General features: G+C 38.8%; 1 protein-coding gene across 12 annotated transcripts in view; it reads left to right on the top strand.

Annotated features, from left to right (window-relative positions):
• Positions 1 to 2,035: 2,035 nt before the first annotated feature.
• LOC106851222 (short chain dehydrogenase/reductase family 16C member 5) overlaps positions 2,036 to 26,275 on the top strand; it is a 38,576-nt gene continuing 14,336 nt past the window's right edge. For 2 of the 12 annotated variants that reach the window (XR_015807406.1, XR_015807417.1), the window contains exons 1-6: positions 2,398 to 3,249; positions 6,469 to 6,600; positions 8,024 to 8,123; positions 9,433 to 9,577; positions 10,497 to 10,619; positions 20,896 to 22,410. Coding sequence is in view for 9 of the 12 variants with exons in the window: in XM_088175200.1 (XP_088031326.1) it covers positions 2,923 to 3,249; positions 6,469 to 6,600; positions 8,024 to 8,123; positions 9,433 to 9,577; positions 10,497 to 10,619; positions 20,896 to 21,058 (990 nt within the window). In the remaining 3 variants the exon portion in view is untranslated. Of the gene's footprint in view, positions 2,152 to 2,397; positions 3,250 to 6,468; positions 6,601 to 8,023; positions 8,124 to 9,432; positions 9,578 to 10,496; positions 10,620 to 11,127; positions 13,085 to 20,895; positions 25,721 to 26,275 lie in introns of those variants that run through there. The other 10 variants (XM_014873002.2, XM_088175200.1, XM_088175194.1 and 7 more) reach the window with 10 other exon arrangements.

Below are 26,275 nucleotides of genomic sequence, written 5' to 3'. Positions count from 1 at the left end.
TCTTGGTTGTGTGAATATCCCTACTCTTGGTATTGTTAGTGATGTACTTTTAACTGTTAGATTGATCTATTTGTGCATTTGCCCTGTTTCCTACATTTAATAGATTTGTTATGATTAAAACAAATGCAAGACATGTGAAGGTTTGTTACTGGAAGGTCAATAATAAAAATATCACTCACAGAACTGTTTCCGTGGCTTCTCTAGCTGCAGCAATTTTCTGCTGTTGTTCTTTTTTTCAGTACAATCAAATGTGAACAAGCTTCTGGTACAAATTCAAAGCTAATTGCAGAGAAAGGTAAGTTTGGGGCTAGAGACCAATTATAGCTCATATATCAGTCAGGAGAAGAAGTTTTTGTTTGACAACAAAATTCAATGTTTTGAAACACTGGGACAAAAGTGAGACAAAACTGAGACAAAGCCACACAAATACTTAATTTCAAAATGCTAAACAATTCTCTAAAGGAATCATCAAATCTAGCTGGCAGTGGGCAGAATGCAAGCTATCTTAAATCACTCTGCATTCCCCAAGACCCTTGTCACTTACCATGTCCACTCTTTACCTCAAGATGGCAATGAGCTGTAACATTCCACTACCACACCAAAGTGTCTAATTTAGGTATATAAATTATTAATCATCATTGTCATTTTCATCACTTATAGAATGATAGCTGGCTGGTCCTTAGGCCAGGTCAGCATAAGAGCAAAGAAGTCACGTGTTTCCATACTTGCATAAGCATGTGCTTTGAAACAGGCTCCTCCTGCTGACTTACAGGTTACGAAGTCCTGGTTGCAACACCATTCCTCACCGATGCTGTTCACCTTGAAATGTCATCATAACAAGCAAGCATCTTCCCTGGTTTGTTTCATAACCAAGAATTCCTTGCTGACTCATTTCAACTTCCCTTCACCATAAGCTGCTGCTTTTGCCATGTAATTACTGATTTCAGCATAGGACACTTGGAGTTAGGTTACCCACCTATTTTGCATTTCTTGGCACCTTGTTTGGAACTACAGCTCACTGAGGCTTTGAGATCTGCCTTCATCCTCCATGCGGGTATTTCAGCTTCCCCTTTTGCTGACACCTAAATAGAATATTCAACAGTTAACTGTGCATGGAAATATATCCCTTCTATACAACTGTTTACACTGACAGAGTACAGTTTTCCATCATATTTCTTGGTGTAAATTACATCAAATCTTGTGAGCTATCATTTTATCTCAGCTTGTGAGAAAAATATCTTATGAATCCCCATAAATTGTAGTCTGAATGGTGTATACAACACAGATATGTACATCAAAGCACACTGTGAATTTATTCCATTTTTTTCCTTTTATGACTTGCCAATAAACAAGACCTCTAATGTAACTCATTTGAAATGCAAAGGACACCAAATAAGTAACAGATAAGTTCTCTTCATTGCCTTTTTACATAAACAGTGTATGGAAGATGTTATGGTGATTGAGACAAGTTGATGTCACAGGAGAAGCACATTCTTACAGACCTAAGTATGCGAGTGGCTTTCTATTCAAAAATATTGATGATACAGTGGTGTGGGGCTGCAGTTTTAGAGTTGGATAACGCATGTCTGGGAAACTGAGGACACACAAAAGTCATTTTAAAGGTGTGAAATGATAATCAGGGGATTCGCTGATTTAGGGCACGTGTTTATGATTATCATCTTTTGCTCCCACCCGGGCAAGCTGGAGAACAATAATTTATTCTATAGATTAAGAAGTTGTACGTCCAGCGAAGCAGCAGAAGCACAGGGAGGAGAGAACACTTGCCCTCCGATCTCCGGCCGGGTGGGATGGAGAGGCCAGGAGGGATGGAGCCAGCAGTGCCGGCCGGGCACGGGAGGGCTACCGAAGCAGCAGCAGCAGCAGCAGTGTGATGTCCCGACGTGGAAGAGGGCGCTGCCGCCCCGCAGGTGCCCTGGGAAGCTTCCCAGGCTGGGTTGGTGCCCTGTGCCTCAGAGCCGGGCGGTCCCGCACCCGCCCAGCCGGGAAGCGCCGCCCGCCCGGGCCCGCACCCCGCACCTTCCCGGGCCGCCCCCGCCCCCGCACGGAGCCAGGTCCTCGGGAAGGGCTGGGCAGGGCCGGGCCAGCCCTGCTCCGGCGGGCAGGAGGGTGCGGGACAGTCGGGAGCCGGCGGTGAGTGCGGCGGGAGCGGGCGCAGGGAAGGGGCGAGGATGTGACTGCTGGGGCAGGGCCGGGAGGGGCCAAGGGGCCGCAGCCGCGGGGGACGGGACAGGACGGGACGGGTCCGATCCGATCCGCCGAGACCGTGCGGGAGCTTCTTCTCCTGAGCCTCTCCTGTCCCGTCCCGACCACTGTAAAGGGAGCGGTGCTGCCTAACGCAGGATGAAAACCAGCGCTCCCCAGCGCCAGGGCCAGGCTTTTCCCAGTTGCTGGCAAATGAGAATACGTGGTGTGATTCCGGCAGCGCGGCACTGGAAAATACGCAAGGTGTGGGAACCTGGCTTCCGAAACAGGTCACGTTTCCTGCGAAGGAGGACAACCCTCCTAAGGTTGATATCGCACCACTGTGTTCAGTACTTTTTTGTTCTTCTAGCATCACCTTGCTGTGAAAACAAAGTGCTCTACAGCTATTGCCGCAACATGCCTGCCTAAAATCAGTATTACTAAATGTTTTTAAAGACAGAGTTGGAAGCTGAGGAGTCCGGGATGAAACCGGTCCATAGGATCTAGAGGAAGACATTTGCTTTAATCCTTCTAATACTAAGGCAGCTTTCACAAAACAAGTCTTTAATAATGTATTTTTTACCCACACAGAAGAACACTGCCAAAGAACTTGGTGTTTGAAGGTCAACCTCTCCTTTCCTTCAGTCAATATCCCACTGCTGCAACATATTGTGTTCTGGGTTTGCACAACAGGACAGTGGTGCTTGTATCTGAGAAATTATGTTCAACTTCAGATGCATCCAGAAGTTACTACAGTACCTGAAATTATTTTTTTTTTTACTTACTGAGAACATCTTCTGTGTATTTTCTCTACCCAAAAAATATTTTGCTGGTGAAATAGTGCTTATTACTGGCTCTGCAAATGGGATTGGAAGGCAGGTTGCCTTAAAATTGGCTCCTTTGGGAGTAACCTTGGTTCTTTGGGACATTGATGATGAAGGTAACAAAGAAACAAGCAGATTAGCCCAACAAAAAGGAGCCAACCGGGTGTTTGTCTACCACTGTGACTGCAGCAATAGGGAGAATGTCTATGAACAGGCAGACAAGGTAAGATCTGCATTTTTGCTTCTTTTTAATAGAATATCCTATTGAGTTTATTACTGTTTTAGAAACCATACTATTCCCTAGAGGAAAGTAATCATGTTTTTCAATGTCTTTCTCCTTTTGAATAGTTCCCAGATGGAACTTAAACTGTGGTTGCAACAAAGTAACTGGTTTAATCAGTTTTGTTGAGATTTATCTGTTTCTATTCTTCATTGCGAGATGGGAATGTTTAGATTAAGAGTATGGTAAAACATGCAGCAGGGATTATCTCCATATATTAACCTATTTAAGCTTTCTAATTCCTTTCAGATATCAATAAATAATTTTTAAAGAAAAGAACAATCAGTGGATATTGTAAAAGGAGGATTCTTTCCTTTGCCTATTTGTTTAGGAAACTGTATTTCTTTTAAGGTTAATTTGGGATATAATGTTTTCAGACGTCATTAGGATGTGGCTGGTCTCCAGTCAAATTGATGATTCAGCTTCAGTTCCTTTTTTCATCAATACAGGTGGAAAATAAAGTAAAGAAGAGCTCAATTTTCAATGAAACTCTTCTGCTGTGCTGACCTACGCTTTGTAAACTATTACCTTATTATTGTCAGAGTTCAGAAACTGGACATTGAATTAACATGATTCATTTTTACTGTTCCTTAAACTGCCTGGAAATGCTTCTCAGTGTAACTTCATTTAAAATTCAGTTAGCCACTCTGCAACTTCATCCAAGTGTAAACTTCTGTTAAATTCTCAATGTATATGCTTATATACATGACTCTTATGTCACATCTTTGACGTTCTGTGCCTGAAGGCATACATCAGAGAAATTAGCTAAATTATTTTATGATGTGAATGTTGATAGATTGTTTCAGAATAGACTTAAAATATAACATACGAGTCTTGGATGGCAAGGTGAGGACATGGGGGGGCTAAATTCTTTGTTTTGTGCTTGTTGTTTTTAATTTTAACCAAATCAGATTGAGTCTTTCTGAGCACAGTTATGAAAGTTTGAAACACCTTTTTTCCTCAAGAAACATTCTTGAGGAAAAGTACTTCTAAAAGGTAAGTTGGATTCAGGATCTGTAAGTATCTGGAACTGCAATTCTCATGCTTGCAAGTCAGAAAGGGTTTCTTTTACCCATACTCATAACTGGCATGTGGGCCACAGATCACTCACACTGTAAAGAAAAAAAACCGAACGTTTTGAAATTATTTGTTTGCTCTTACTTTAGCAGAATCTCAAAAGGTTCGTTTTGTGCCCCCCAGTAATTTTCGATCTCCAAACACATTAAGCAAATCAGCCACAGGACTCCAGCCTGTGGAATTTGTTGTGCTCAAATCAGCAAACACTATTCTGAAGTGCACACACTGACCTGCCAACAGAAACTTAAAGAACAGTTCAAATTTTAAAAATTGCTGTTAAGGTGTCAAATTATTGTTAACAACACCAACATATTGACAGATATCTGCATGTATTGTTCAGTCCTGCTGGAGACAGAAATATTCTTAGTAAAGAGTTTTTCAACTGCAGCCCTCCTCTCCTCTTGGAAATACCTGCAAATTTTTTGATTGGTAATATGAAAAGTCTTGATCTTGGATACAAGAAGAGAAAGCAATAGCAAGAAATTTAAATTAATTGGTATTTTCCCATAATGTAAGTTTTGTTTCTAGGAAAAAAAAGAGACCATTGAAGTCTCTAAAGAAGAGGTTTTGGAACAAACTGGTCAAGTGAACAACAACCAATTTTCAGGAACAAGAGGTGTCCACCTGGGAATTCTGAAGGAAATCAGACATGGATCTGCTGGGCTAGAAATGCAGAATGTGTCTTTTGCTGTAACAGATGATCAAGGAACAAAGCATAGCAAATATGCCAGTCTTAAAGGGCACTTGAGAGGACGCAAACACACTATGAACCTGTCTTACAAAAAACTAGTAGAAATTATGTTAACAGCAGAATTAACAGACACCTAAAAAATACATCATGTAGAATAATCAGCTTGACTTTTTCTAAATGGAAGCCAAGCTTCACACATATTTTTGTAGTAGTGAGTAAACAGGACAACCGATGGCATGGTAAATAGAATGCTGCTGTTGGTGAAGATATGTTGTCATGTTAAGAAAAAGAGGATCATCATATGGGTCTGACTAAAAGAGTGGGGGAAAAGTACAGATGTTTTCCTTGAAGGAAGAATTGAGTATTCCTGCCATACTGAACAGTGTCTAGGTTTGCATTAATTTATGCAGGTGGAAAGGGGTAAGTATCTGAGCCCTACGTGTCAATGAGAAGGTCTAAACCTGACATAGCTGGAGAAATATCAAATGAATCTCCACTGAATGCTAAGGTTCCTGAGAAAGCCAAAGGAAGGTCAGATGTTGGGACCAGATCCAATCACCTGTTTCCAAATTGCCAGACAGCAGCACATGAATTTTAACGTTTTTGTAGCCATAATATAATTTTTGAGATCTCAGATAATCATCTATCTTTAGCAGAGAAATCTGTGAGACTGATTCTTCATACTACAAGTAAATCTTGGTCATTTGCTTAGATATAAATTCAAACCATGGCACAAAATCTTTTGAAAACAAACCCAAATGGAACTAATGATGATTTTATCTATCTATTTTATGATAGATGCCATTGTGCTCAGAGGATTAGTAACCCCCAGTTATCTGAGCTGAATTCTTTCCACTTCAGTAGAAATTATATAGAAAATGGGTTGAGCAAGCTTGGTACAGGATTGCGGGTTCTCACAATTCCAAAAATAGTGGATTGGAAACATTCAGATTGCAGTCAAATGCTCACAGTACACACTAAAGCTTCATAACGTTTTACCTTTGGTTTTTGTGGAAGCCAAAAGTATTCTGGAGTTCAGGAAGCAATTAGGCAAATGTGGGAAAAGGGGCAGGGTGAAGAATCACTGGGATATATTAAAAACAATGATATAGCTATCTTATACCTCTCAAAATATCCTGAGTTGCAACATGTGAAAAGTTGAGCAGACAGGAGACCTTAGAGCCTGGATCCCTTTTTTTATTGCTTTCCACCATGAGACAAGGGTTGGGGGGCTTAGATGGACCTTTGATCTGATGCAGTACAACAGTTCTTGCATATTTATGTTTTCATACATATCAATTATTGCAAATATTGCTAAACATTTTCTTAAATGAAGTACAAGAGGCAAGGATACCTTCTAAAGCTTTCTGTTTATCTTTTTTTCTTTTATTCAGGTTAGAAAAGAAGTTGGGGATGTTACTATTCTAATCAATAATGCTGGCAAAATGATTGGGAAAAAGTTCTGTGAACTTACAGATGAAGATTTTGAAAATACCCTCAAAACCAACTTCTTTTCTCAAGTCTGGGTAAAGTTTTTGTGAGTTTTTTACTCCTAAGTGACCAAAAGGTACAGACAAGTATTTTGGTGTTAAAACCACAATTGTGGCATCTACCTTAAAAACTCAGCTCGGAATAGGGATGTGAAGGACCTTGATTGGGGAATATATGTTTTCATGACCATCCTGTAACTGGAGACAGTCTCCCCAGAATGTCTCAGTAATGTTAACACAAACCTACCTGGGCACTCTGGTAAATCAAAGTTTGTGCAGCTGTACCATGAAACACGCCCTACCTGTAACAGCTGAGGTTGAAGGCAGTGCTGACATGACGGCAAGTGACTTCCCTGCTCCTGATGGCTTTGCCTAAGAGACTTGCAGCATTCCTGGAGACACAACCATGGTTTACTGGCAGTCTTAGCAGTGTTACATTTAGAGGTGGACTCAGTGATTTGAAAGGTCTCTTCCAGCCTAAATGATTCCCTGATTTTATGCTGCACATGTTGGTCTTCAGGCTATGCTTTCATTCCCAGTCACCATCTGATTGAAGTACATAGAAAACTAATCTAGCTAGTAAGAATTTGGTTTGATTTTTTTACCTCTGAAGGAATTTGCAGTTATTTGAGGTCTCAGTAGATTTAGGAGGGCTTTTTTGTGAGAGAGTGTTACTATTGCCCCCTCTTGCACTTTTTGTTTATATGCCTGAGTGAACAGCCTGCATCGGGGAACAATACAGCATTGCAACTCCTTTGTTAAAAGGCAGTTCTCAACTGAAAATCATTGCAGATAGAAGTTCTCTAAGTACTCCCCAGCCACACTGCACCATTCTTCCAAATACTTGGGGAAAATGGACTGGAAGAGGCGTTCCCCCTGACAAGTCTGAAGAAACCCAGGGCAGGAGGAAAATGATGTACTAGGCACTCACATCTGGAGTCTAATAGGATTCCTCAGCTACTGAAAAAAAATTGTTACTGCTCTTGTCTCTTTTTCTTCTCTCCCCCTTTGTCAAACATTAGCATTCTTCCCAGTGAGTATCATCTACAGTGGTGTCCTGGATTGCTGGAATTGTCAGGCAGTTCAACTTGTAACAAAAAGGGCTCACAGACAGCTGAGCTCTCCTTAATATGTTGACTTCTAGCTCCCTCTTGTGTACCAAACCTTTGGCGATAGACAAATTGCGAGGAACCAGGAAAGCAGAGAAAATACAATATACAATATTGCTGCTTTTAATAAGATGACTTTAACGCTGCTAGATCTTCAGACAGAGGGCAGTTATTCAAGGAAATGTTGTCTCTCATTTAAAAAATATTACAGAGATAAAATGTTTGGGCTTCTTGTGTGTTGAAGATCCAGAAAGCAAGTCAGGTTGTATCACCAGATTTTGGAATGAAACATTTTTCTTATGCCTATTTATAAAGGGGATTTTAAAATTATTATATTTGTATTCTTTTAGACTCTCAAGGCCTTTCTTCCAGCCATGGTGGCCTGTAACCGTGGGCACCTGGTTAGCACAGCCAGTGCACCTGGATTAATAGGACAATACAGAGGATCAGGTAATTATTACCAACTGCCATTACAAATTAGATCTACATACTAATCACTTTTCTTGGTCACCTCACAAATGCTTGGCTTTAGCAGCCTGCACTGACAAGAAGCTGTGGGTGCCAAAGGTGATGGTGTCCTGGAGTGAGATGGTGTCGCCTGCCTGAGTGGAGCACTCTGCAGATTTTACTGTCTGGTCACTGACTGTCTTTTCTCCACATAAGGAGGACAATTCAGCTTGTACACGTGCAGTGGGAGGGAGCCCTGCATACAGGTTGTCTAATACTTTCTCATGACAGCTTTTCTACAGGTGAATGTTCACAGACCTGAGACACACAAGGATTATACCTGGAACTACATATTCAGCTGGAATATGGTTTTTCGAGTGCAGAAAGCAGAATTTTCAATAAAATTAATTTGAATTAATTGTGGTTTAAGCTATTAAAAGCTCAATATTCTCAGATGTTTCCCTCAGGAGAGCAGTCTGCTAGTCTAGACTATTTCATCAGTCTAGGTCTGCTGCCCAGTCTCTCCTCAAGCCTCTCTTTGATGTTGATTATATCTCTCAGGTCACCCTATGAGAACTTGAACTTTAGTGTACTAAGGATCTCTTGTTTCTTCTCCTGATTCATGGTGTTACAATAGTGTTTATTTGCTACCTGTTACCTAAGGGTTACCTTGATATATTATCAATATTTGGTATTGGTAATATAAGTCACATTCAACTTTCAACTGTAAGGTTCATGGGAGTGGGCCTATGAGTTTTGATTATCTGCAAGGATGGGGTTCCATACATTCATCAAACAATAAAAATCAGATGAGTTTCAGTCTTCCTGGGCAAACAAAATGGTATTGCAGTTGTAGGACAAATCAAAAGTAATAGGCTGAAGCAGCATTTATAAGCAGAGTGTTTTTATTTTACCATTAGAAATAGTTATTTCTGAAATGTAACCTGTGATATCAAAAGTTGGAGACATTCTGAACTGAAAGAATGCCTGGTTGGTATATGAGTATTTGAAAAATTGAAGAAAATGCTGAATAAGCTCATTTGCCTATATCTTTCTATAGTGCACTGAAAAAAACCTCCTCTGAAAAGAATTCATTTTATCCTTTAGGCAACTGTGCATTATTCATGGGAAGAGCCATTAATCTCCAGAGTTAGGATCACCAATATGCTTCAAATACTAATTGCAAGACTGTCAATGATAGAACTAAATAATATTGTGGCTTACATAGTATTACAAATAATTCAGTTCTGTATATACCTTTTACTGTGATGTTTTTAAAATTTTGGCTATTTCTCCTTTCTTCACTTTCTAGATTATTGTGCAAGTAAGAGTGCAATCATTGGAATGATGGAAGCCATAAATTCAGAACTGTATCATGGAGGAAAACGTGGCATTAAAACCACAATCATTTGCCCTTATTTTATTAGTACTAGGTTAAGCAGAGGCTTCAAAAGCAGGTAAGTAAAGCTTAGATTTATACTATTTCATATGTAAAAAACAATTGCCACTCACCGGGTATATCATAATCAGTTTTTGCTTGGTTGATTTGATTTTCAATTCAGTATTTTTGCCCTATTGGCACAGACAACTAGATTTTTGACATAAAGAAATGCAAGTCTTGCATGCAATCAATTACAAAAACTGTGTCATAACCTCACAGTCAAGGAACAGTTGGGGATACACAGCAGTATTTAAGGGTTAAAGGAACCTTATTTGTCAGGAGAGTGCTGATGTTCTCTGCCCCAAGTAATTTTGGCAGTGTAATTATGGTTATGGCTTTCAGGATACCAATGACCAGTCTTTATTAACTGTGCCCTGCTGCCTGTACAGGCAGGTACTGTACTTCTGAGTGAGAACACCTGTGGTGATGGTATCTGGAGATGTTGTAAGCACTGAAAGAGCCATTGCAGGAGTGCAGAAGCAGTGATCTTGGTCTTTCAGTGCTCTGCTCCTTCTTGCACCATTCATCATCGTGCAGCAGTGTATGTATGCAGAGCAGAGCCCTTCTCCTGGCTGGTGACAAAGATGGTCCTGTTCTATTTGGCTGTCACCTCAGCATTTACAGCAGAAAAGGACTGCTGGAGAGCAATGATGCATAGAACAGTGCATAGTACAGCTAAGTTTGGAAGTTTCCAAAGCAGCAGTCAGTGTGGGCATCAACTTCATTGTGGTCAGCTTACAAAAAAAAGTCATTAAATTCACATCATGGGAATGTTTGCAATTTATTTTGATGATAGCACAAAGTTTGGAGATTCCCTTTTAAGACAACTTGAAGGGAAGGTGGGAAATGCATAAATTATTTAATTATGTATGTGCGTGTGTTTATCTTGAAAGTAAAGTTTTATAATTTCATAACCCCTTTTTCTTGTTTTACAGAAAACCCTGTTTACTTCCTGTTTATGATCCAGAGTATGCAGCCAGCAGGATCGTGGATGCAATTAAAAAGGAAAAATTTTATCTGATCATGCCTCCAGCTGTACACTTACTTGGACTCAAAATGTAAGCATGTGACTTGTCTTCTAGCATTACCTTCTTTGCCTCACCATATGCCTGTAAAATCAGCAGGAAAGTTTAGTCAAAACAGTCTTTTAGTTAATATTCCTGCAGCCAATCCAGTTATATGTACCCAATTTTAAAGAAACAGATAGTTTGATATTTTAATAATCTAGGTGAATAACATTCCTCTGGCCCCTTCTGTCTCTAAGAAATATTTTGAGCTGCAGTTGGGTATAGAAACTTCAAAAATTTTCCTGAGATGGTGCACTGGGAGTAATGCCTGGTCTAGCACTGTCTGCTTCCAGTCCCTGCCACCACAGCAGGCTGGGCTTTCACAAAATGTCTTTGGTCTGTCATTCGTTTTCCCGATTTATAACATTGAAGTGCCAAATGTGTTACTGCCAGATGTTAGAAGTATTGAGCACATATAATTTATTTGTCTTTTTTTTTTTATTTATAGAGTACCTTTTTTGAAAAAAAAAATAGGCTAATTCAGTGTTTGTCTCATCAGTTTCCTTCCTAGAAAAGTAGTGCTATTCCTCGAGTCTTATATTAAGTTCCCTGAGAGTATGGAAGAAGCTTTTGGTCAGAAGAAAAAGGATTGAAACATAAAGTATTCTGAAGACCTCAAGTGCCATTTAATTGAACATTTTCAGTAAAATATATTTTTAAATCATATTTATTCCTTGACAAAAAAATTTACTTCTTTTATGCTATTTTATATTGGTGAGCATGACATTCAATTCCTCACAACTGTCTTTATACTTGGCAATTTTCTGATAAACTTTTGAAAAATCACTACAATTTAAAATTAATTTGGTATTACATCGAGTGACCAAGCAACAGCTTTGTATGGACTGTACTGTTTTCAGACTGAAACTTCGATGAGGTATTCTGTTAGTGTGGAACACAATTCTGTTATAAATCATGGGATAATGAAGACAGGAGGAGTACCTCATATATTCTTGGAAAATTACAGGCAAAATATCTCCATGTATTTGGAGAGAAGTCACATCCATGTTCTTCAACTGTCTTGAAATGAAATTACAACCTAAAGGTCCTAAAGAACAAAAAAAATTCCCCAATAGCAGAAGTCTGGAGATTAGTTACACAAAATATGTGCTGGTATTTAATCGATAAAAATCAATCCTCATGTAAATTTTCAGAAAATGCTAATATAAAATGTTCATAATTTAGAAACAAATAAATAAACTGCATATCAGAATAGTGAATCTACAAAGCCTAGTTTATAAAACCCTAAGGAATTACAGAGAGCCTTTAACAGTCATCTATTGACCACATTTGCCATCATAATTCAATTGTACTTAACTAAACTCATACTTACAAGCTCCCAGACACAAATAGTAATAAGAGTACACCCTATTGAAATCCTTATGTTTCCAAAGCATGCACACATTCAATAAATTCTTTCATGTACCAGTAGATACTACAGGGAAACTTTTCTCTGAGAGAAGGAAGAAGCTATCTGAAGTTTGGCTCTTCACTCTTGCTGTCTTTGGAAAGCAAGGTTTATTGATTTATATTGCTTAAAACTCTCTAGTACCCTATTTTCTAAGCTATATTTCACCTATTCTGCACAGCCACCCTGCAAAACCTAATTCTGTATTGCAGCAACCTCAACCAAGGGCTCATTTGGCTCCATATTCTATTCAGGATAATCTGCTTGTCTCAAGAAGGAATTTGTAAAGCTTAAACTTTCTAAGTCTCACAGTGATCTGTTAGATCTTCTTATCAGTCCTAGAAATCAGTAACTCACTCTTTTGCCTGAAAATACCAGGAAAATAGTTTCAGGGTTTGGGGTTGGTTGTTGGTGGTGGTGTTTAGCGGGGAGTAGTTTCTCTTTTTCATACAGAAATATGATAGATCCATTAATACAATTCATAAACTGTAAGCCAAAACCTTCCTATTAAAGCTCAGAAGATGCATTTGAATGGTGTTCCTGTTTTTCTAATAGAAAATTACCTTCGTATTTTGAAATATAGTGTTCCACTTAAGAAGTATCTCAGAGTTATCAACAACTCCTGAGTATTGTGTCCTGTCTTTCTTTGATGCTTTCATCTTATTTTTAATTCCTCCATGACAAAACTCTTCTTACAGGAGAAATTCTGTTACTACAGGAGCTGCAAATGAGACTGGAATACAGTTTATCTTAAATTTTCTCTTTTTTTCTCACTCCTTTTTCTCTGCAAAACTGATGAAGAAAGGCCTGTGTTGCTGTACAAGTAGTGACATAATCTGTGATGCAATTTCTTGCTCTTGTTTTATGCCCATTGGTACAGCATAACTCTTCAGAGCACATTTTTCATATAAAGGAAATTGTAGTATTGAGTGTCTCAGGAAGAATATTAATTCAAATTATAAGCCTTTTGAGAAAGAAACATTAGAAATATTCTGGGTCACTTTGTAATCTAAATCTTTGAATAAACCTTAGAGGCGATGATATGCAACTTTTATTTCTCATTAATTTCATTCTTCTACATTACTTAGTTCCTCTTTTACTTCAGAATTTAATGTTTCCACCCAAATTTATTATGTGTTCCCTATAAGTCATTATTACAGTTTTTCATAGATGCTCAAGTTCTTAATTTATATACCTAAGCATGTAACAAAAGCCCAGAGACACTGAGATGGAACTCACAGCAAATCACAGAAACTGGACTTTCCCAGAAATTCTGATATCCTGTTCTGCTTTATCACCTGAATTGCCATTGCCCCATTAAATTTGAAAATATTCCCGTAAAAACCTCTCTCTTTCTAAAAGCCTGATCACCCTCTATTATTTTAGAAGGATGGCTTTTATAGAAGACACTCTAGGACTACTCAAAGCTAATTTGAGGCTAGTTTAATAAACTTAAATGAAAAACGTATTTCCAAATCCTGCAATATTTGAAGTGTTTTTCATGAGTAACTCGTATTGTGTCAGCTTCTCTCTGGAAAGATGTTTAGTTCACAGTTCCCACAGGTTATGGGACAATTGTGGAGAGACGGATTTGACACTGGAAGTCAGGAAATTCCCTGTTTCTCTGTCACTACCTTTGTCTTTGACCTAACTTATACTCTGGGAAACATAACAAATAGTGAAAGCTGCATAAACTATGTATAAGTGTACTGTCTCTGTCTTTCATATTTACCTGTCCTGTGAAAAGGAGGCTTCATGTTTATACAATTTTTCATGGAAACTAGAAAAAGAATTTTCATCTCTTTACTTTTACACTTAGAGAAATGTTATTACTTTCTATATTGCCTGATGATTTTCAATATTTCATATAATTTCATGAGGAAATATCTGAATCAATCCAAAGACCCCAGTTATTAACAGATCAAAATTCTACATTGATTACTATTATGGATTTTTCTAGTTTCTTTCTGTAATCAATACAATGCCTCTGTTCAATACTTCAGATTCTTCAGGATGCTACAGACTGCTAACAAAGAATGACTTTAATTTTAAAAAGAATTAACGCAGCTCTAATTGCCTTCTCCCATTGCACAGAACTGTTGCTGAGGCCAAATAAATGGTCAGGTGGCCTTCCACTTCATTAACTAATCCCAGCTGGCAGCAGTGCCTGAGGTGGCACATTTACAGAGTCACCAGGCGTTGCTCAATGCTTTCATCAACCCCACGCTTCCCAGGTGCTCATCGACCCAGTGCACTGTGTTGGTGGAAGGGGCGTTCTAGCAGTTGCTCTGTTGCTTCCTCCATAGCTTCTTCTTCAGAAATGTCGTCAACAAATGAAGCATTAATAGTTCCAATATCCATTTTGAGCGCATTTACTCACTTACAGATACTTTCTTTTCTGCAACTGTATGGGCTGGCCTCAAGAGTCTGTGGTGTTGCCTGTCTGCCTGGGATGATATGCTAGGAGGTAACAGGAAATAAGGAATTAGATACTCCTACAGAACAGGAAAAGAAGCCAGAGAGTGTGATAGTCCAGAAAAGATCTTTGAAAGTTACTTAGAGTGTGGCAGTAAATAAATGAAAAGTAGGAAAGCAGGCTAGACGTGATGTCAATTTGTTGTCTAAAGCCCTTGATTACCTATTGTTTGGATTTCCCTGAAAGCTGAAGGAATATCAGTGCCCTGACTGCTAAACTGGCAAACCTGAGAGTCCTCATACAAATTTAGAGAAGACCTGTGATTCTAAAAATGTCTTCAAAAGCAGGAGATGAGAGACCACACTGTGGGACCATGCAGGAATGGAAATTAGAAGGAAATTGCTCCTCTTCAATATTTAAGAATATAATGCAATGTTGCATAGGACTCTGCTTGCCTTACATCTGTTTACCACCTGGTAAACTGGTGGTGTTTATTTAATATACATAATTCTTTAATATATAATTTCATGGAAGCTGATTTCCTGTTTTGCAAAGGTTTTACAATGACTTTCTAATCAATTATTTCCTTCCATTTGCACTTTTACAATCTGCTTTCCAAGGAAGGACCTTACTTTTACACAAAAGTCAGAAGCCACTGCAATAACTAAAGCAAGAATCAGAAAAATAAATGCCACTTCTTTTATATAAGGAACAAATGTTTTATAAATCAGCAGATACAACACACAGAATTCCTACATAAGGAACAACCTCCATAATTTGAGAATCATGTCAGAATGGAAAACTTACATTATTTCAACCACACATAATAGCAACTAATGCATTGTTGGGATAAATTCTCATCACACGTGCTCTGTAAATGAAAGGTGTTTCCATCTTGGAGATGGCATAATATCTAGTGACAATGATAACAACTAGTTTTAGTGGTTTCCACCACATGCAAAATACCTTTAAAATAACTCCTTCAATACTATTGCAACACAGATGCATTCAGGTACTTCTTAACATAACCTGATAAAATATCTAAAAGGGAAGTGCAGAAGGCTGCCATTAGTAGAATTTGATAATACTTGCAGCATTGCGATGCTCTTGTACTATTAATAGGAAACATCATCTTTCTGGGGAAATATGAAAAAGAAGCATTTAACATTAGGTGGTACTGCATGCAACAAAGAGGTTATACATGCTTAATTCTTGAGTGCACAAGTCTTGTTTTTGTCCTAGTATTTTTATATTTCCAGCTTTTTACTTCTGGTTTCTTTGCTTTCTTGCTAGAAAATTATCCTTAGTATTTCCCATATGCAGCTTTAAAATTGTCTCTGAGACAGTTCAGTCACTGGTAATCTTCTTTGAAGCTTTTGTATCAGTCTTATCACAAAAGCACACAAAATCACTAGGTTGGAAGAGACTTTCAAGATCATTGAGTCCAACCCATGCCCTAACACCTCAACTAAACCATGGCACTGAGTGCCACATCCAGTCTTTTTCTAAACACATCCAGGGATGGTGACTCCACCAGATCTCCAGGCAGACGATTCCAGTACTTTATTACTCTTTCCGTAAGAAACATTTTCCAAATATCCAATCTATATTTCCCTTGGCACAGCTTGAGACTGTGTCCTCTTGCTCTGTCAGTTGCTGCCTGGAGAAAGAGACCAACCCCAACCTGACTACAAACACCTTTCAGGAGGTTGTAGAGAGTGATGAGGTCACCTCTGAGTCTCCTTTTCTCCAGGCTGAACAACCCCAGCTCCCTCAGTCGTTCCTCACAGGGTTTGTGTTCCAAGCCCCTCTCCAGCCTTGTTGCCTCCTCTGGATGTGCTCAGTCATCTCAAGGTCCTTCCTAAACTGAGGGGCCAGAACTGGACACAGCACTCAGGGTGTGACCTCATCAGTGCTGAGTACAGGGGGAGAATGACCTCCCTGCTCCTGCTGGCCACACTATTCCTGATACAGGCCAGGGGCCATTGGCCTTCTTGGCCATCAGGGCACACTGCTGGCTCATGTTCAGCTGGCTGAACAGCACCCCCAGGTCCCTTTCTGCCTGGGCACTGTCCAGCCACACCGTCCCCAGCCTATAACGCTGCAGGGGGTTATTGTGGCCAAAATGCAGGACTCAGCACTTGAATTTATTAAACTTCATCTCATTGGACTCTGCACATCCATCCAAATGTTCCAGGTCTCTCTGCAGAGCCCTCCTCCCAGCAGATCAACACACGCTCCCAGCTTAGTGTCATCTGCAAATTTACTAATGAAAGACCCAATACCCTCATCCAGATCATCAATAAAAATATTGAACAGGACTGGTCCCAGCACAGACCCCTGAGGGACACCACTGGTGCCTGGTCCCCAGCTGGATGCAGCACCATTCTCCAGCACTCTCTGTGCCCGGCCATCCAGCCAGTTCCTAACCCAGCACAGAGGGCTCCTGTCCAAGCCGAGGGCTGCCAGCTTTTCCAGGAGTGTGCTGTGGGAGACAGTGTCAAAGGCCTTGCTGAAGTCCAAATAGGCAACATTCACAGCCTTTCCCCAAAAATATAAAATCAGAACTTCAGATTGTATGAAAGGCAGTTTGCCTTCAACTGAGAGACAGCAGGAGCTACCCTAGTGCTCTAGGTCATTGACAGAGAAAGCAAAAAGAGCAGCTTAGGTTGTCTGGAGAAAATTATGTGTATTGCCTACTAACAGGGCAAGGAGGAAGACCATAGCGGAAGGACAGGATTTCTTGCTTATGTGTTGTTATTCATTAAAGGAGTAAATCTTCCAAAATCATGTTTATTAAATTGTGACATTTAGGAAAGGGGATTAAACAAACTGGTCTGTGATCTTTTTCTAATTCAACAAGTTGTATCTTTTTCTAATTCAAGGAAGTTGCAAAAAACCACTTTAACTGTGTCTGTAATAAATATTCTTGGAAAGTACTTCACTTTAAGCTTTCCCATAAAACATATTAGGTGCTTTGGTCAAAGATCAGAATTAGCTGTAAAAATTGAAGTTTTTTCCCTTTGTCTGGCTGAGACTCAGAGTTTCCAAAGGGTACCAAGAAAGAAAAAGGAGAAGGAAACTTCTGGTTTTGCACTTTATGTTTAGCCAAATGTGTATGAGCAGCAGTGCCTGGTATACTGTGGTTTCAGGGTATGTCTAGGATCCAGGATAGTGTGAGGTTCTCACAGACCCTCAACCTTGCTGCTGCCTTCTGCCTGGGTGGCATAAGGGTAAAGCTCAGAGCTACAGCACAAAGACCCAGCATGATCTGCCTTCACTTGGCTCTTCTACCACACTTCTCATCACCTTTGCTGTCTGGCACCTAGATGTTGTTAAAATCTAACAGCCAAACAGTATTCCACTTATTGCAAAAATAAAAAAAACCAGCACATTTTTGAACTCTCATGGCTTGTAAATGATGCCCATTTGCAAGAGGCAAAAACTTCAAAGACTCTTTCTTATAGGGAGTACTTATCTCCAGATATATTTATTTCAGCCTGTCATAGCCAGAAAGAACTAACCACTTCGCCCAAAATTGTATGTCACAACAAGATCAATGAAAAACAACAAAATAGAAAACTAAATGAAAAAAAAAATTGCATCTATGATAGCAGCAACATCCTGCTTCCACACAAATGCAGGGGGAAAAAACGTAGACGTTTGCAGTCATTTTGAGAACCATGTATCAGAAAGGTACTGGATAAAAATATGTCTCCAAACAATGTAATATTTAGCAGAAATATTCTGTTAAAAGTGACTATTTCACTAGCAATACACATTTCCATTAATACAAAAACTGTTCCTACAAGTCTGATAAATGCCTAGCTGACTACTTGTCCACAGCTTAATTTTCCCATCCTGAAAAAAGGAACCAAGAGTAGACAACTTAGAAAAAGGAAAAGTGTGTTCAAAGTTGGCTGCCACCATTCTTAGTACAAACAGGCAGGCTAGTGCTTGGAAGCAAGGGCAATTTCTCTGAAAAATACTGCTTCACAATATTTAGAAAGGCAGAAAAGTTGTCTTCCCTGCCAGTAAAATTCTCTGACCAAACTAAAAATACAAAGGAGTTGATCTTTTTTTTTTTTTAACCAATCATTATGAAACAGATTTGATTAATAAATTTCAAACGTATTTACAGCATTTTTCTAGGTGTCCTATTTTTCCTCACAGAAAAGCCACAGAACAAACAATGCTAATTAAATCTATTTAAATCTTTCCTAATTTTCACTTTTTAATAACATGATGGCATTTGCTTTGCTTACACATAAACGCCTTCCTTTTAATCACCAACTATCCTGTAAGGTTCCTCCAAAGCCTAAACAGCAGAATGAACATTCCTGACGGTGCTAGTTAGAATTCAAAGTACATTACATAGAATTACAGCACACTTTAAACTGAAGATTGAACTGTGCAGCACTTGCTTATTCAAGCTAAAATGTATTTTCTCACCTGAATGATCCTGCAGCAGTAAATAAGTGATCTGTCTTATTTAATTTTTGTTACCTGGAGGTGAAGTGGCAGACCCAAACTACTCATTTCACTGCCTGATTGCTTTCTGAGAGCAGCAATTTATTTCCAAGAGCAGATGAGGAAGTTTGGATGGATTTCCTATCCTGAGATGTCCACTTAACTGTTTAAAAATGGAGTAAAGGAATTTCAACCTATATTCTTAGTGATATCGGCTCAAATATTCGGACATTTGATATGCATCACAAAACAGACAGTAAGAATATAGCTAATTTATATCCAAATTTAAACATATTAAAAATAACATATATACTATAACTACATGTAATGCCAAAACATCACCATGCCGTCGATATGTTGGATTATTCCTTCTTTCTTCACTTCATAGATTAGCAATTACTTATAATTAATAAACTTATACTGACTGGGCAAGCTGTAAACAATGGATTCTGAGTTGAGTGCAGCAGGCAATTGAAACACCAGATGTCTTCCTTATGGCTATTGAATTAGCAATAGGCATTCAAACTGGTATTTTAGATAAAAACCTTCTTCTGGTAAAATCTGGCTCACACCACTCTTTCTCCATGGAAATCAATGTGGAGTGAAAGGTTTTTGCACTTTAGAGGATATTTTCCTCAAAAATGCTGCTGAGGTTAGGAATGAGTACTACCCATTTCTAAAGCAGCTTTAGTGAATGTGGTCTTGGCTAAAAGGTTTGTCTGCCCTTTCTTATTTCACAGCTTCAGAAAGGAAACCATGTCCTGAAATGCACTGATGCAGACACAAAGATTGAGTTCAAGCTCTGATTTTTTTTTTTATCTCTTTATTATCATGCAAATTTCCAGGGTGCCTTTTAAGATTTTATGTTAATTAGAAATGCTAGTTTTCACCTATGCAAACTAAGCTGCTGTAAATGAGGAAATTAAGGTCCTTGTGTAGGTAGACAAGGCTTAATATGGAAGGACAACTAGGAAGAGTGAAGAGTTGATTTCCAGAGTGGAGCTGGGCAGTTTGGAAAACCCCAGAGAAACCTGTGCCACAGGCTGTGCTTATTTCATGTATTTGTTATTAATCTGGAATAGAGGACAAAGCAGCAAAATCATCTGACAATATTAAGGACACTTGAATTTATTTCACTCCCTTCTTCATTCAGCACCTTTGTGTCCCAGGCATCCCTAGAGCATATGTAATAGCTAGCTACCAGCTAAACTAAGGCAAACTCAGTTTCATTTTTTCCTCAAATGAAAACTGGTCAACATTTCCAGATTAGTTCATGGAAGGCATGACTGTGGGGATGGTGACCTGCATTATGGCCAGAATACAGGAGAAAAGAGGAACCACAGTGGCCCGTTATAAGTCTGAAAGAGAGGTACATGAGCAAGGGGGAAAGGTGTCATGGTCCCTGTGAGGCTGGCACTTGGGCATAGACATAGCTAAGCTTTATGTACCAACAGGTACACGAAACGTCAGAGAGCACCCTGGCACAATGGCATTCATCACACACAGAGATCCCTTTATGTTGGAAAGGACCTATAAAATCATTGACTCCAGCTGTTAACCCAGCACTGCCAAGTCCACCATTAAACCATGTCCCCAAGGGCCACATGTACATGTCTTTAAATACCTCCAGGGACAGTGATTCCACCACTTCTCTGGGATGCCTGATCCATTGCTTGACTACTTATTCAGAGAAGATTTTTTTTCTTAATCTCCAGTCTAAACCTCTGCTGGTACAATCTCTGACCCTCTTCCAATTTCCTCTTGTCCATGGTTTCTCTCCCATACAGTACAGTTCTCACTGAATTTTCCTTCAGCTCATCAACTGCTCCCGAAATTAGGGTAGGAGAGACCACGGTCCTGCACGAAAATAAACCTGCCCTAAACCTGCTCCCTCCTCCCATTCCTGCTGTTGCTGGCTTTTTTTTTTTTTTTTTTTTTTTTTTTTTTTTTTTTTTTTTTTTTTTGTTTCCCAGACCATATGATTTAAGCGCACAGCCCTCGGCGGCAGCACAGATTCCCTGGAGAAAGAAGAGGGCTCTCATCTCCCATGACAGCGATGCCTTGGGCAGAGTCACCGCCCCGATGGGAACCCGCTGGAGAGAGAGGAGCATCGGCAGCTCCGTCCTGCATCTCTAAGAGGCAATTTCACAGACTCTTCACTTGCTCCTCGAATGCTGTCCGCAAAATTTGAAAGGCAGAAGGGTACTTGTGCTGAATTCTTTACCTTTTTCCAGGCTATTTATATTTCCCGCTCACACTGGGGTGTGTGATTTAAGGCGAGAGCATCCAACACAGGAGAAGACAGAGGGGGTCAGTCCCTGTTTTCACTCCCTTCTTCAATCCCCGGCCTTCACAAGCCCCCAGATGAAAAGTTCGCCTTTCAGTGGCACAATAGAATTGTGAGAAAGACAGAAACATGAAGGAAACAGCTCACATAAAGCTGTTATAAAAGCACTAGATCCTAAATTCAGCTGATCTTGCCGGACTGTACATCAGCTTTGTGCACACAGGAGTGCCCTCTTCCAAATAACAATATCTGTATATTGAAAGAAATATTTTGCAGTGAACATTTAGAAGTTAAGAGAAATCGCCATAGTTTTGAACTGCAAGTAATTTTTTGCTTTTTGTTTAGAAAACTGTCCCGTGTATGAGAAAATCCATATACACCTTCTAAAACATCTTGTAGTCATTCATATGCCAGGACACTTCTTTGTGGTTTTTGACAAGAGCATTTATAATCCCTTAATCATTGAAATCCTGGAAACTAGAAAAGACAGGGCATAAGAGTGAAATTCATGCAGCAAATTTTTATGAAAGTACAAGCAAGTTACTTAAAAAAAGATGTGCAGAAAACTGCTGGATGCAAAAGACTAGACATGAGACAGAGCCAAATTTGGAAACCCTTGGTAACATGAAATAACAGAAGCCAATGATGTTGCTCAATGTTTATGGGGAAAGAGAAGGATGAACACTGAAAAATGCCACAGAGTTGGGGATGGAAAGCCATAGCTCCCTGCATATGGGGTAGGCTAAGAGTAGTGAAGATACAGTTATGAGTGTGGAATAGCAAGAGTGTCCTCCAGGCCCTGATAAAGAGGCAAATAAATCTTTGGTCTAATTTACAATGAAAAGTCATGTACTTGCAGCCATATGGGAATATACTTAAGTGTCTTTCTGAAGGACTGTTCCAACTACAAGACCTGATGAGGATCCATATGAAGAAATTTTATTTGTGCTTTTTTTTTTTGGTACAAGTGTACAGGTTGCTGTAGGAGACAGTTGCCCTCATTCACATTCCAATGAAGATTTCCTTTGGCATTACATGACTGAGATGTCCTTAATGGAGGTTTTTCACTTGCTGTTAACATGAGGATACAGGATGAAGAGAAGTGTCAAAAAAGAGAGATGTCCCTGTTGTACAGGTCTGGCACTCAGGAAGACCTAGTCCTCCTTCTCATGAAGCATATGAAATTCCCTGTGGAGAACAGGTACTCAGCAAGTATCCTCAGAAACAAACAAAGAAACTTGTTCTTGTGCAGACAAACAGTGTAAAAACTTTGTAAACCCCACAAGCTCTCTCACTTGCTGGCTCTGCAAAGCCTGCACATCATGTGGATGTATTTTACTGCCACATCCAGACCAGAGTGACCATGCAGATAATCAGTAGCTCTCTGAGGCACAGACACCCACTGCATGGCTACACACATTTGTGATTAAATCTTTGTGTGGTCCCGATATGCTTCAGTTTTGAAAAATAAATGCTTTCTCCCCATCAAGTCTAGATTTGGGTTGAACACCCCATCAAATAATATTGTAATTCTTCATGCTTTTCCTTCAGTTTCTGTTAGAAAGAACAGTTATTTCACAATGTTATAGCTCCTGAAGTGTAACAGAGCACAAGAAAGAAAAAATTACTTTCCCAGAAATGCTGGCATCCTTTTTAGTTACCTAGACAGATGATATTCCAAGAAATGTTGATAAGGTTTGTCCCATCAGTACAGCTCAACAGCCATGAGCTTCAGCTTTTAGCACATTCTATTTAATGAACTTGCTGAGAACTGTAACCAGAATTGCTGGCACGTATTCCACTTGCAGCCAGTGAAAAGACCAAGAAAAGGAGATGGAAGGAAGGTAAATAGTCTGAAGTACCACGGAGATTTTGAGCCCACTTTGTGCATAAGTGTGCAAATTAGGTCTGCCTTCCCAGAAAAGGATCCATACCATTGCAGGAAACTGAAGTCACCTTCAGCTGGCCCCGATTAGGCATGCATTTACAGGCACAGAACCCTGAATATTTATACATAGCATGAGTTAGTAAACATTTGAACAAGTCAGTTACTGTGGGAAAAAGTCCCATAAATTTCACCAGGCTCTGGAAGAAGTGTTATTTATTCATTGTTAAAATCTCACAATGTCTGCAGCTGTTCTTACAGATTTTATTGAGAGGTAACTCTGTGAGACTGGAGAATCGATACTGAAATAATTTGCTTTAAAATAAGAAAGCCAAAAGTGAAACTTTACACTTTTTTAAAATCCCTATTTCTTATTTTATCAGGTGCACATTTTCATTTTCTACTTAGACACAGGGTAAGCAGTCAGAAAGATCAGGCTTGAAGTTCAAGTGGAAAAACTCAAGCACATTCTTACTTAAGCACTTAAGGATGTGTCTTTCGTCTTTATGGTGCCTTTCTTCTTTTTGCCAAATATCGATTAGCAAATATCCATTACTACAAACCTAGTAAAACCATGCAATAAAATAGACTGTCATTTTCAATCTGAGTCACAAAGAAAATGTGTTTTCAAATTTTGTGCTTTAGATGAATTGGATTCCTATAGAGACACATGCTTCAGATATATTTTTCCAGTCCTATGCATGCATATATTTAGTCTGAGAATTTCCATTAGTCTAAAGCAGAATGCTCTGGCAAAATGCCCTCTGCAGGAGGAATCAACAATTCCCAGTTTCTGAAGCCTGTGTTACTGGCTGTTCTCTCAACTACAGAGGACAATTTAAGTAAAGGTCCTTGGTCATCTGCATCCTGAGATCAGCCAGGTCATGAAGAACAGTGTTGGAAATGTAAATGCAAGATTATATTTCTGTAATAGTTAAACAAAGTGTTGCAATAACTATATACTTACAAAAAAATTTTGTGAATTTAATGAGGGGCAAGGTTGTAGATATAATGAAGGATTTTCAGATGCCATTACTGGGGGCAACATACAATAGTTTCAGACCTAACTAGAAATGTCTTGGCTTGGCACCTCCAAAACTGTTGCTTACATTGTTCATTTACCTCACAGTCTTTCACTAAGTGAAATTACTCAGTTTGTTGAAGGCTTATGTAATGAAAAAGAAATTATGAAAGAAAATTAATCCGGAGATCATAAATTTCAGCATTTTAGCAATTTCTATTACTGCATTTACCCTTTGTTCTTGGTCATATGGGTTCTTCTACTTCTGTTGCCTCTTGAGCAACTTTGCAAATACAAAACATTAATAAAAAACCCCAGAGACTTAAATACCATGGACTATTACTTAACTACATTCATTTTAGATTGGTTTACTGGGGATGAGAAAGAAGAATGTAAATTTTACAGTATCTTAGGCTAAGAGGAAATCTGTATTTGCCACCTCCCTTTTGCAACAAGGAAAATAATAATATTTCCTCTTAATTACTTTAGGATTTTCAACTGCCTAAACAACATCATTGTTCAGAAAAGGAAAGACTGAAACTAGATAGCTTTAAAATATGGTTACCAGTGAATAAAGCTGCTTCTTCAGGCACTTGCAGAATTAATAAATTACTTATGTTTAATCTTTCTTTAGGTCATATTTTCTGTATGACACTGAAGATTTTTTCAGGATGTTATTTTTAATATCTGTTTAAACAAAAAGGTGCTGTAAAAATCGTTCTTTATTCTTTCACACATACAGTTCTGTTCATTATTTAAAAAGCACATAACACATTGAGTTTCACAATAAATCTAGCTGGACAATCATCTCTTTCTTACAAAGCATTAAAAGAAAAGTTATTTTAGTATATATTTACACTTCAGGTAAAGCAGGAACGTTAGTACTTTCACACGACGTTATTTTTCATTAATATCTGTTGTAAACTCTGTAAACTGTGCTTTATTCATCAGTAAATAGTTGGGAATTTGTTGTTTGCAATTTCTAACCTTCAATTTGATTGCATATGGGGCTGTGAACAGTGTTAGATTACTGCCGTCAAACAATAGGCCTGGAAAATATTTGAATGTAAACAAGATTATAATTAAATGAAGTATTAATTTTATTTTTTTAAAAGGGATATGCTATTACGGAGCAGGTCTAATTTCTTTCCTCTCTAAAAACTAGTCTTCGCAATAGATTTATGTGTAAAACTAATTTAAAAAAATAATAAGTTCTCAGAAATAAATTATTGAATTTATTGAAAGTTGAAGTTTCCCGGCTTTAGCCATATTTTTTTTTATTTTGAAAGCGTGTTCTACAAATGTGGGGTTTTTTCCTAATTACTTATAATTTCTTGAATTACAGTGTGGTGCAAATAAACCACAAAAAGAATTCCTTGCATTACGGCATTCAGCTACAAATTCCATATGATTGTGTGCAGATATGTACAAGTTTAAGCACATAGTCAAATAATACACACTCTGAATTCATATTTAAATCCAGAGAAAGATAATTCCTCTCACAGAGTATTCTGGATGCATAAAAGTAACTGACCACAGTTCCAATGCAATGCACAATTCACCCCAGAATAAAGAACCAGAGTCTCAGATTACTTCTGAAATATATTTGCAGTTTCTCGGTATTTTATTGGTCTCTGAAAACGGTAGCAGTGGATGTCTGGAGAAAATGGTCCTTCTAAAAGCAAAACCTTGCCTCTGTGAAGGGCATCAGCCACCCTATCACCTGTACCTGCCTTTTGCTAAAGCTTCTCAGCTTCTCCATCCCAAACTTAGTCCCATACCTGAAGAGGCTGGGAAGCCAAGACAGCGTGCAAACACAGTGGATTGGGTCAGTATGGGAGAGTAGCTCCAAGCACATCAGGCAACTGCAGGCTTCATAATGAGACCTGCTGAGAAAGGACAAGAACATACAAAGTATAAAAAAGATTCAGTGGTGGCTCTGGAATTTACAAGGAGTCTGAATGAAAATAAGTTTCAATTAATAGTGGCTAGACTTAAATATATATATTTTTTAGAAAAAATGTGGTGTCATTTATAATTGGTGTTTGCTCGGCACTATCTGCAGTGGTCAAAATTACCTACGACACTAAAAAAGTGTCCCTGTAGAGATAAAGTTCATAATTATTTATATATTGTGGGAAATGAGACATGGAAATTAAT

Source organism: Sturnus vulgaris, chromosome 1, assembly GCF_052056855.1.
Source record: "Sturnus vulgaris isolate bStuVul1 chromosome 1, bStuVul1.hap1, whole genome shotgun sequence".
NCBI classification, from domain to species: domain Eukaryota; kingdom Metazoa; phylum Chordata; class Aves; order Passeriformes; family Sturnidae; genus Sturnus; species Sturnus vulgaris.
Note: the sequence above shows the minus strand (reverse complement) of the source record. Positions and strands in the feature narration are given on the sequence as shown.